This window comes from Cyprinus carpio, chromosome A21 (assembly GCF_018340385.1).
Source record: "Cyprinus carpio isolate SPL01 chromosome A21, ASM1834038v1, whole genome shotgun sequence".
NCBI lineage: Eukaryota > Metazoa > Chordata > Actinopteri > Cypriniformes > Cyprinidae > Cyprinus > Cyprinus carpio.
The window spans coordinates 11637544-11649909 of record NC_056592.1 but is presented as its reverse complement, the minus strand read 5'-3'; the positions used below and the strand labels follow the sequence as shown (position 1 = coordinate 11649909).

The 12366-nt window shown below is 34.6% G+C and overlaps 2 protein-coding genes across 2 annotated transcripts; one reads left to right on the top strand and one right to left on the bottom strand.

The window, feature by feature from the left end:
* Window positions 1-4361: 4361 nt before the first annotated feature.
* On the bottom strand, window positions 4362-8426 carry cfap300 (cilia and flagella associated protein 300). Its single transcript, XM_042711457.1, is given in 8 exon segments — window positions 4362-4584; window positions 4813-4852; window positions 4933-5114; window positions 5221-5374; window positions 5489-5565; window positions 5643-5724; window positions 7125-7231; window positions 8406-8426. Coding segments are annotated over 8 exon segments (771 nt in total). The 3' UTR covers window positions 4362-4476.
* Window positions 8427-8813: 387 nt separating this feature from the next.
* On the top strand, window positions 8814-12366 carry angptl5 (angiopoietin-like 5). Its single transcript, XM_042711456.1, has 9 exons — window positions 8814-8849; window positions 9284-9444; window positions 9812-9978; window positions 10112-10215; window positions 10296-10389; window positions 10475-10578; window positions 10698-10818; window positions 11197-11382; window positions 11888-12366. The coding sequence occupies exons 1-9, from the start codon at window positions 8814-8816 to the stop codon at window positions 12205-12207; spliced, it is 1293 nt and encodes a 430-aa protein (XP_042567390.1). The 3' UTR covers window positions 12208-12366.

Below are 12366 nucleotides of genomic sequence, written 5' to 3'. Positions count from 1 at the left end.
CCTTACGAAAAAAAAAAAAAAGTCCTTCTTATCAATCACGTCCTCACAACATGACTCAATTACACAACAGGGGCTTCACAGAAGGTGTTTTTTTTCACAAAACTGATGACACGTGCAGCGAACTAAAACTGCATGAACATAATGTGATATATAAAACACAAACAAACAAACAGCTTGTTTGGATGAACAAGATTTTATGAGATTCCAGCTCTTGAAGCTCATCCTGGATCACTAAGATATACACCACAGTTACACTGACCTAAACACATTTTTAAATGACAAATGGTGGTTTCTTTGGACCTTAACAAATAATCATTATAAAATCCAACATAAAAATGTGACCACAGGGTGTTTCCATTCAAGTCTTTCTCTCTGCTGGACATCCCATGACGGGTGTCTAGTCGTCCATGACAGAACACAAGATCTTATTAAAAAAATGAAATTAACTCTTGAACAGATAAACGGTCGATGTAGGAGGTATGGGATTCCTTCCCCTATGTTGCAGGAACCTGAAAATAACACAAAACCACATGTTTAATTTACAGGCCTATATTAAATGTCATGTTTTTCCCAATATCTTTTGGGTAAAGTAAAACTTGTATATCACACAACAGGAGAAAAAGAAAATCTTGAATGAAAATGTAATAATAAAATAAGTCAAAATCAGAAAGAAACGTTAGTTGCGATCATTCATTTGTCCCTACTGTGAGGAATAAATCTGAGCGAAACGGCTTAAAAAATAAAAAATTTAGGGCTGGACTTGCTTTTGTTCATTGTGAATGGAATGGATCATATTTTGCTGGTTGCTGGAAGGGAGGGATTATTGTCCTGCCCTCAGTGCACACATCATCAGAGAAGAGATGTTGTGAGATGAAGTTATATGAATAATATAATAATGTGCATGGATAAATCAGCTGTAACAAAAACTGAAATATTTCCATAATACATTTCAGGGTGATTTAAACATTAACATTTAATATTAAACTGAATAATTATAACAAAAAATAATTATACATTTACACAAATATGACATTGTACATGAATAATAATCTTATTTATGGCTTGGAAATGGAAGTTTAACATTCGCGGAAATAACGAGAAGAATAACAAAGCGCAATAAACGATTAAATTATTTGTGATCGATTAAATTTTTTTTTATAACTAAGACAATACATTAAAATAATATGGTAAAAAAAAAAAAAATAGCTGTAAGCGGGTGACATCGGAATTCTTGACATATTAAATTTAAAAAAGTCCGCGCCCACTCGAAAGGGAAAAATAAGGTGACGAATTTCCTGCTTTGTCAGTTCCTCATTCCTACAACCAATACTCATATTACAAGTAGAAAATGGGAGGTTCCTCTACATAGTTTCACTCTCTGAACTCGAATAACTTTTAAAACACTGAGCTATATCAAGAAGGTTTTTGCTTAACACGAAGTTACTGGAAAAAACGCGTTGTAGGTCTTAAGTTACTGGTTACGACTCGTTTCCACAGGATGATGATGATGATGATGATTCAGACGATCGGCATGAGTTTCCTTCTCTGTTCTGATATTTGTCTCTTTGACCAATTGAAAACGAACAGAATCTTGATATGAGTCATTCCACCTGCACAGACGCATTCATTCCTAAGTGGGAAGCCCTTGTGAAATCGGTTTTTATCGCTGTCAGCCTACAGCAGAGAGGCGTCGCTTTCGAGGCGCTGCCATTTTGGGTGTAATACCAAACAAACTCTTATTCTTTTTAAAGGCCAAAAACAAGAACAGCAATACTACAAAGGTAATCAAATGTTGACTTTGGCCAACGAAGGTTTACAAAAACACCAACTCACCGTTGGACAAAAACAGATTTTGTTCAACAGCACGAAACGTCCTTTGACTCCTTCCTTCGGTTCAGTACAGCTGGCTCTTCGCGGAAATGACGTCACAAGAACCGCCACGAATTTAACGTTTAAAATATTTACATATGGCATGATTTTATATAAATATACACAAACACACCTTATTTTCCCCTAATTTTATCTGTATGTGTATACACACACAAATAATGTAAGGGAAATGTTGCATGTGTGTGACTGTGAGGGGCGGAGAGACGATTTTTGAGCAAAATCTGCGCAGAACCGCATCACCGCAAGATGCATCAAAGTAGTGATGGGCGCTTTGAAGCTGCAGTAGGCGGTGTATGACATCAAAGTACCGCGATAGCAGTTCGAAAGCATGAATGCTGCGTCCCAATTCGCCTACTTATACTATGCCATAAAAGTATGTACTCTTTTTGTGAAGAAAAAGTACATACTTTTGAGTATGTAGAATAGCAGTCAAGCTACTTCATCATAACTGTGTCTTTAAAGGTGCTGTATGTAAGTTTTTGACTCTACTAAAACATAAAATACCATAATATGTTTGTAGATATTTAAGTTAACATACTTGTTTATTGGAAAAACAATGCTACAGTCAGTTATTCTCCTTTGAAAATGTGTGTTCCGGGCAGGAATGTCAGTCTCTGTTTTGGTTTGTGAAACCCGCCCACTGCCAGTTTACCCAATTGTATTTCGGCACCCGGGTTGCCAGTTGGCGCGAAACACAGCGTATTTCATTTCAATCATCGTCAAGTGCGCTCGTTCCTGTTAGTTGTGGTCAATCTGGCAACCTGCTTGTGCCTCAAGTCTGAGGAGGAGGGGTGAAAAAAAACCCTCTCCAATATTTTGAATTTGGACTGCAATTAAACCACTCGGTGTCAATCCTACACACAGCACCTCTAAAGTATCATTCTATTTTTTCTATCATTTCATATTTCTGTATTCCAAATTTTATATTTAAAACATTAATCTCATAATATTATTTTTACAATTGGTACGTTCATTGTAAAAGCATGTACAAGTTGCTACTGTATAGATCCCTGCGTGTTCAATTATTCTTGGCATAAATAAATAAATAAATAAATAAATAAAAATAAAGCCACGTATCCAATGTTACTTTTAAACATATATTTTTTTAAGTGTAGGCTATGCCCTGGATGTCTCTGGATATCCACTCAACCCTAGAAATGCCCCTGAAAATAGTATATAACAAATATTCTATGTCCCTCTACCATGATCATAATCAGTTACAAAACTTGCTACAGTACAAAACAATTTTTTTTTTTTTTTGTTGTTGTTGTTTTAAAATAACAATTATTTAACACTTGGGTGAAAATATTATATATAACATACTTTACCTAAGAGTGCTAAACGTCACCAAACCTGACCCAGCAGAACCTCCTTCATAGAATAATTACTGAATAGTTGTTCGTGATTTTACTTACCGACAAAGACGACGATAGAAAATCAGCAGCAAACAGCCAGGTGTTGGTCTAGTCAGTAGACAAAATCACCAAATTTTTTTTTTTTTTTGGGAAGTTACGGGACTTTCCAAAGCCACCACTCGTAAAGAATTGTGGGAAATGTAGTTTTGTCAGATATTTGCTTGTACTTCCTGTTGCGACGTTCCCTACTCTTGACTTTTCTTTAAAATAATATTTTTATCAAGGTAGATTTTACCTTGATAAAATATTGTTTTAAAGAAAAGTCAGAGTAGTATTGTTTAGTGTAAAACTCGTTGAAGATTGGTTGTCGATTCATTCAATTATAAGCTATTTTCTCAAAAAAAAAAAACAGTTTATTCAGCAAAATACGTACAAACGCCAGCATTCACAATTAAAACGTATTATGACGTAAAGATAACAATTTGTGTCCGCTATAAATCTATTATTCACACGTAAATTCTTTTTTTCTAATGTGTATTAAGAAATAATTTCATTTGAAAGTTTTACACATGTAATGTTCAGACAGACATGCATATGAGGTAACTATGGTCCAATTACCACATTTAGGCATACATGTGCTCGTCTGAATTTCACGTGTTAGAATTCATTGTTATCTGTTATTTTCAGCTGATAACCAAGGTTATAGGCTAGGGTACTTCCAGTGTACATGTATTATGTAAGGGGGCAGCACCATTACAGTAGATGATTTTGTAACATTTAAAAATAGCCCATTGTTGCTATTTTCCCAAACTCCTCAATCACCAACAGCAAGGTATGATAGATATGATAGATTTTATATTTCCTAAGTGATCAATTCCTTTATTGTGTAAAGGTTTATTGGCATGTAAGAGATATAAAAAGATAATAGGAATATGTCATATAAAAATATATATAAATATAAATGAATGACTTAAAAGAATTCAACAGCGTAAAACTGCATTCATTTTATTTATTTTACAGAAATGCTACATTATATTTTGAAACAATATAAGAGTTAGTAAAAGACAACAATTTGCATTTTAAGTTGAACTATTCATTTAATAAATGTTCCCCTACCACTTTATTGATTAATACATTAAAGGATACAGATGGAAAAGGTGTATTTCTTAAATATAATGTCATTATTTTATGTGGAGCTAGATCAAGGGCACTTCATTTCATTGAAACTCCCCTATGAATGGTATAGGACATACACATGCCTTTTAAATGGATCAATACAGAGGTAAGCAAATGTCTGCTCATTTTCTTTTGCAGATGGGTAGCACAATCCAATGTGATCCTAATAAACAAAAACAGCAATGTTAACTTATAGTTAATAAGGAAAAAATACTGAGCATACCTTTAAGGATAATGGTAATTCGATAATAATAATAATTCATTACATTAATATAGTGCTTTTCTAAGCGCTTTACATTGTGAGGGGAATCTCCTTATCCACCACCAGTGTGCAGCATCTACCTGGATGATGCGACAGCAGCCAGAGTGCACCAGAACACCCACCACACACCAGTTTATTGGTGGAGAGAAGACAGTGTTGAAGCCAATCACTATATGAGGATGGTTAGGAGGCCATGATGGTCAGGGGCAATAGGCAAATTTGGCCAGGATACCGAGGTCACACCTCTACTCTTTTTGAAAGACATCCTAGGATTTCTAATGACCACAGAGTGTCTCAATGTAGAGATCGATGGCATCCTCGTATTGGCAAAGTTCACCACCTAAGACATGCTTGAACAGTCTGAACAAAAACTCCTGACGATCACTTAGACTGATTATATGATAGTTGTTAGAATTTTCTTCAAGCAAAAGCTGTCAGAGAGCATGCCAAACAACAGAGGTTAAACATTCTGATACATTTTATGTAGTTATGTTTGAGAGCATCAGTGGTAATACTAAATGATAAAACAATCCGTACCGTCCTTAACTCATCAAAGTCTGGGTATATTTCATGGTAACATTTGACAATGTGGCCAGATGGACGCAAAATTCCATTTGAGTAAATCGGATCAAATAAATCCACAGACACTTTTGTGCATGGAACAACTTCAACATTTACACGTGTTATGTCTCTACCTGTGAATGGGTGAAAAGCCATGAGCCATTATTAGCCTTTATGAAAGGAGATATAAACATCAAATGACATAAAACATTGTGAATGAATTCCAGTAGCAATATGCCTTAACATATCCAGCAATGTCCATGATCCAGAGGTATCAAGTACCTTTAGATTGTTCTTCAAACAGGGATCTTGAAAGAAATCCTGAAAATAAATAAATAATGTTGATATACTAATGTTGCTGTGACATTGAAAGCTGAAATTAATGTGTGAATATTTACCCAGGCAAAGTCATTGCTCCTATAAGCCTGGAAAGATTCGTCGAAGTTAAAGGTCTGGATGGTAATTCGACCTAACATGGACCTTAAGGCAATTGGAAACCTAATTAACAAACATAATGTTTGATAGAAAATTGTGTAATTTTTTACTGTATGGCTGCATTTCCCAAAAGATACCATTAAAAGCTGATAAAATACTTTAAAATTATTAAGCTTCAGTACCATGTTACTTAAGTAATTAACAACATTTTACATTTTAAAACATTTTACCTTCTCTCAGTGAAATCCACGGGAAACTACCCAAAGAACCCACAGTGACAGTCTAACACCTGACATGCAAAAGGTCAGAAATGCAAACCGATTTACAAGAATCTGTTCATTTGGGATTGCCCCTAGATTTTATTTTGAACATTCATTTGCTCAGATTTTACGTATTTGATGTGATTTGATGTGTTGATGGTATCTGATGGGTCTTTTTACATCTTTACCTTTTTATAATGTTTAAAAAGTTTTTTTTCTTCTTCCATGGCATTATTATTTACTGTTCTTATTTTATTTATTTGTGATTTGGAGTGCAACCATATTTTATACAGCACTACTAGTAAATTTACAATAAAACAAAAAACAAAACAGAAAATACACATCTTTTTTTTTAAATTCATCAGTTTTTCTGTGCATTAATTCATAAAGGGTTGGTATGTCACTTCTAATACATTTACATTTGAATTAATTTAATATTGTCGCGAATTACTGTTAAATAGCCTACCCATTGCCATTTTAACCATAAATATGTTGACAGGCAAATAATTAGTGATGTGCCTCTTGTTCTTGTTCTAATCGGTAACTCGTCTGATTACGTTTACGTGCAATTAAATAATCCGTTAGTAATCGGATTGACGACTCAGTCGGACTGAAAAGCCTTCATGTAAACACCTTAATCGATCCGAATGAAATTTCTATCGGACTGAAAAGTGTGGATTATTACTTTTCTAATATGATTGAGTATATGTAAACACTTGATCGAATTGAAAACCGAAACTGAAAGGACTGAGCATGTGTTCTTCCTGTTTAATGAAATGTTGTATAAATGAGTGTCCCGGTAATATTAACCTCTCATTTCAGTGTCAGTGTAGTGGAGCAGGAAAACGTCCCACCAATCCTTGTTTTGGATTCTCATCCTCTCATAGACTACTGGTTGCGTCACAGACTGTCACCAATTTGACTAGAAATGTATAAACACTAAGTCTGCTGTTTAAAACAAATAAAGAAACAGGGTAAAATAATTTTTATTATGGACAGCGGGAAAGTGTGCATTTCAAAAAATCAATTCCGATTTTAAGCTTGTTTAGCGTTCACGTAAACACTAACTTACATTCAGATTCATCAGTCGGAATGAATTCAGTCCAATTGATACAAAAGTTCAGCATGTAAACATATTATTGTTACTGAATTCGGTAAAATTGTACCTATAGTGAATATCCTTACCATTTCATGAAGAGTTTTGATATCTTAGGATCTTGCTGAAACGCTTTTTTTTTTTTGGTAGAAAGCAAATTGAAGGTGAACACTTGTTCAAATGAATGTTTCACGCTCTATCATAGACTCCATGCCGCTTGTTGTCCACGGGTTACCATGACAACTGATGAGCGTCGCGCTCACGGAGGAAAATGAGCGCGCCTCCTCCCGAGAGGAGAATGAGCTTTAGTAAAAGTTTAGGTTTAGTAAGCTTTCTCGCTGTGGTCCTCAGACTATTTTCTCCAAGGGCCCCCTCCTCTCTAAATAAATACTGCAATGCCCCACAACCTTTTCTATTCACAAAAACCTTTGTATTGTAGTATTATTACTTTTCAATTTCATGTAGCCTAATTATATTAAACAAAACAAATATAAGATAGATTTACACATTCAAACAGAATGTTTTAGAGAACCAGTTTTATTTTTGAACATGAAAAATTTACAGACGTAGTATTATTACTGTTCTGTATGATCTGTTATATCATGTTCTTGATCTCAGCAATAAGAAGTAGTTTAGTTTGGCTGCAGACATAAAAAAATAAACACCCTGAAAAATATTCAATGGAGTAAAATGTCCAATAAAAATGTCCAAAGTAAAAAGTCTGTATAATTGAATTAGTTTTGTTATTTGAAGGACAGTGTATCACTCTGAGTTTGGTTTTGGGAGCGCAGAGATTTGGTAGCTGTGGTTTACTGCATTGTACTTTCGCCAAAGGGCGGACCCAGTCACTGTTGTCACTTGTGTATTTAAGTTTTTGTGTGTGATTTTATATATATATATATATATTACATTGACACTTAGCCTCTTTGTTGTAAATCTTAACTTGTAGATTGAAAACAAGCTAATGTATATTTCACAAATCTCAGCACTTTGGATAATAAAGGTAACCTATGAATAATTGTTTATGGAGCAGATGAAATGCCTATAATTTATGTTTTGATCCTTTTCAGTTAAAGACTGAAATGTGAAGATTATCATTTCATAAAACTTTTTTTTTTTTGGTCAAATCTTTAATAGAACACATAGAACATGTTAATAGATAACATGTTGTAAGTCTCCCAACCAAGATTTTATGTTTGTTTAAAATCCAGCCATCATTTTAAATATTTTTACACAAACAAAAAGTGCGTAGTGCTGCAAAATTGATTTGTTGTTTGTTGGTTTTCTACATAAAACTCATGATTTTATTGTGTGTAAGAGTACTTTTTTGAACAATTTCCATTTCCATTTCCAACACATTTTTACAATACCATGATAATATTGATAACCATGATCATGGTCATTTGTTCATTTATTGCTGTTTACTTGTCTTTATATAACATCATTTATTAAAATGCAAGGTTACATAATGTGTCAAAAAATTTAAACAATAACTTTTTTCTTTTTCCCTTAAATATGTTAATAATAATAATTTCCTGAAACATTATGTTCTTTGTGTTGTTTTTAATTTTGATAATCGATTGTATATTAAAATGGTTCTAAAACTGACTATTACCCAACACTCAGTTTTGGTCCCCTCACCTGTCAGATGCCCCTGAAATTTAGGAAATTGCAGATTGTTCTGCTATATATATAGCACACTCAACAGTACTGTCTAATGGCCAACAGATGTGTTACTTGAAGGGCACTGAAGGACAGTGCATGAAACCCTTGTGACTATGACCAAGAAGTTCTGCATAAATGCCAAGAGTAAAGTAAGAATTACATATACAGTCATGCATTTGGCATATGCTTTTGTATCAGTGTATCATATAAATCATTTGGAATCAAACTCATTACTTTGGCTTAGCTAGTTAGCTTCTGCCAGGAGTCACAGCACAAATTCGCTTTGAAGAAGCAACAAATGGCCTATTATAAAGAAAAATATATATTTACCAATCAGAGTGTTTTGAAGGTAATATAACTGAGGGTTTTGATTCTGTCGTGTTCAGTTTCTCACTGTGTTTCTTGAAGGAATGCATTTACGTATGCTGCTCTGGGTCCTGCTGATTCCCACATCAACAGAAAGAAGTGTCACATTTCAGCATCTGGTTTTTAATAGCCAATACAGGATGTTTTCAAAGTGCAATAAAGTAACAGCACTTTAGAATGAAACAGGATTGGTCTAAACACTTTTTGTTGAGGTCAGAACAAAACCTTTTTTCTGGCAAAGAGGCAGTCCAGCCAACAAGAGAACACTGGAGAAAACGCCATCTCACTGGAAGGTTCACATCTTCACACTTTCACATGTGGGACCGCGACATACACCAAAATGATCTGGATCCCTTTATTTCTGCATCTTCTTGCATCATCAGCTGTGGTGAGTGTTGTTGAGATCTCTTTTGTAGTTGATCTTTATTTATTGTTAATTTTTTAATAGATTTTAATTTGGGTTTTTTTAGTTTCTTGCAATATTTGCTAGAATGCTTTAGTATTTCATTCTTATTACAATAAAATACTTTAAGACAACATATGTTGCTTATATAACAACTGGTAAAGGCTACTTTTTTAAGAGAAATATTTTTTTGTGTTTTATGTTATATTATTGTTTAATTATTCTTTTTTTCATTTTAAATCATATTTTACAAATTATAGTGCAAATGAATAGTTTGTTGTATGATGCAACTTGTGAATATGTAATAATGTGTGGTATATTTTGTTTTTTTTAACAGAATACTTGCAGTACTAATCGCAATGATCCTGCTTTATTGACTGGGGAGTATGAGGACGTCTCTCTTCAAGGCCAAAAAGGGCATTATCACAGAGATGCAGACAAAGACAAATGCACTATGCCATGTGAAATGACTGCAAAGCTAATGCGTGATGAGAAACATTCCTTGTGCAGTAGGTGTTTCTTTTTTATTTTTGATTTGAGTTTGATGTTATTCTATTGTTTGATGATTATTTTTATTTGTTCTGTAGGTCTTCTAAACCCACTGCAGTTTTCACAGAGTTTAATGCAGGTTGTGTGTCTTAGGTAACCTCCAGCATACCATAGTGTCATATACAAGAAACACTAGGAAGTTGATCAGAGATCTCATTGATGAACAGCAGAAATCTTTGGAATTTCTCTCAAGTCAGGTATTTTAAAATTTCCAAACTTCCAAACGGCATATGCTCTTCTGCATTCTTCAACACATTGCTTTGATTTCTTTTTCTAGATAATCGAGCTTATGGCCAAAGTAAACACACTCAGTTCAGATGTGCAGAGAAGCAATAGTGACATCTTTTCTGTAAAGCCGATGGAGTCCCACGGTGAGATGATTAACATGCTGTCAAATTTTCTGCAAAATATTTATCATTTACAAATCCTCATAGTGAATTCCCTTTCATTCCACAGGGAAAGACTGTAGTGACATCCAAGAGACGCTAGGTGTCGTTTCTCCAAAAATCCCTAGTGGAATTTATATAATTCAGCCAGAAAACACAGATGTTTCCTTTGAGGAAAGTACATTCTTTTAGTTTTGTTTAAAAACTTCCAACCACAGTTATTTTAATCTAAAAGCAAATCAAACATGGTTTACACATGATGAATTCAGCGTCTTAAACTGGCCATCTAACAGGTGTTCTGTGAGATGGATTACATGGAGGGTGGATGGACAGTAATACAGAGACGGATGGATGGTCTCACTGACTTCAAACGAATGTGGTCACCGTACTTGGATGGATTTGGACACTTACCGGGTACAATAAATCAGTTAATGGGATAGTTCACTGAAAAATGAAAATTCTGTCATCATTTACTCACCCTCTTGTTGTTCCAATCTTGAAAGAGTTTCTTTCTTCTGTTGAACACAAAAGAAGATATTTTGAAGAATGTTGGTAACCAAACAGTACAATACAAAAGTTAGTGGCCACCAGCAACTGTTTGGTTACCAGCATTCTTCAAAATATATTCATCTGTGTTCAATAGAGGAAAGCAACTCATACAGGTTTGGAATAATATTAAGAAGGGTAATTAGTAAAATGTTCATTTTTGGGTGAAATATCCCTTTAACTTCTAAATGAGATAACATCTTAAATATGAATAAACAGGTATTGACTTTATCTATGTCTCTGAAGGTGAACACTGGTTGGGTTTGAGAAAAATCTTCAATATTGTGAATCAGAGAAACACACGTTTCCAGCTGCACGTGTCTCTGGTCTCACAAGATGACACCACTGCCTATGCTTCATACGACAACTTCTGGCTTGAAGACGAGACCAAATTCTTTGCAATACATCTTGGCAGATATGCTGGTAGTGCAGGTCAGCCAATAGCAAATATTATTCCTATAACACTGCTTTTTTCTTCAAATTTAGCATGGGAAATGCAAATAATGTCCACATAGTCCATGTGGGCCTGCTGATGATTAAAGGTATAGTTCACCCAATAATGAAAATTCTGTCATTAATTACGTACCGGAAGCGTCTGTATATTCTGGTTTGAATAAGTTAGGCTGGGCAAACAAAAAAAAAAACTCCTACTCAATTTCGAAATTTTCAGACATGATTACAAATATTACAGTAGTGCTCCTCTTCCTCTGCTTGCAAACAGTGCAACGCTTCCACTACGGGTTGTATCGTGATAGTCGTGCTCTCACGTCAACACAACACGCATGCGTCTTAGGGGATTGGAACAACTTGGGGGTGAGTAATTAATGACAGAATTTTCATTTTTGGGTGAACTATTCCTTTAATTTATGAGTTGCACAGTATAGAAACCTACTAACAATCCATATTAAATATGTCAATATGATTTCTCTTTCTGCAGGTGATGCTTTTCGAGGGTATGACCAAGAGCAGAACCAAGACACAGCCCCTTTCAGTACCTCTGACGTTGACAACGACGGTTGTTCTCCATTCTGCACTTTTGCTAATAAAGCTGTTGAGAGCTGCAGTGTGAACCAGAACAACACAGGATGGTGGTTTAACCAGTGTGGCAAGGCAAATTTGAATGGCTCACCATTGGATCAGGATATCTCCACCCAGTCACATATTCACTGGGACACCTGGACCAAAAATGGCATGCTTTTCAAAATCAAATCAGTGACTATGAAGATCAGAAGAGTTGAGATTTCGAATTTAAAATAAATCCCTGAAGCTTCTGAAGATTTTGTATTAAAATGGAACATCTTATCATTTGGAATCACTAAAAACTTGCACTTATGCCCTATGAGCTTTTCTAGAAAAAGCAATTTGTAGGAATAAACCTTTTGGCATTGTAATTTAGTCCACCATGTTTTTTAAATC

What these genes read in the sequence shown, in the direction of transcription:
- angptl5 (XM_042711456.1), top strand. Translation starts at nt 8,814, where the DNA reads ATGACCAAGAAGTTCTGCATAAATGCCAAGAGTAAA. An exon ending in GCATAAATGCCAAGAGTAAA is followed by an intron (nt 8,850 to 9,283) that starts GTAAGAATTACA and finishes TGTTGAGGTCAG; the next exon opens with AACAAAACCTTTTTTCTGGC. An exon ending in TGAGAAACATTCCTTGTGCA is followed by an intron (nt 9,979 to 10,111) that starts GTAGGTGTTTCT and finishes TGTGTGTCTTAG; the next exon opens with GTAACCTCCAGCATACCATA.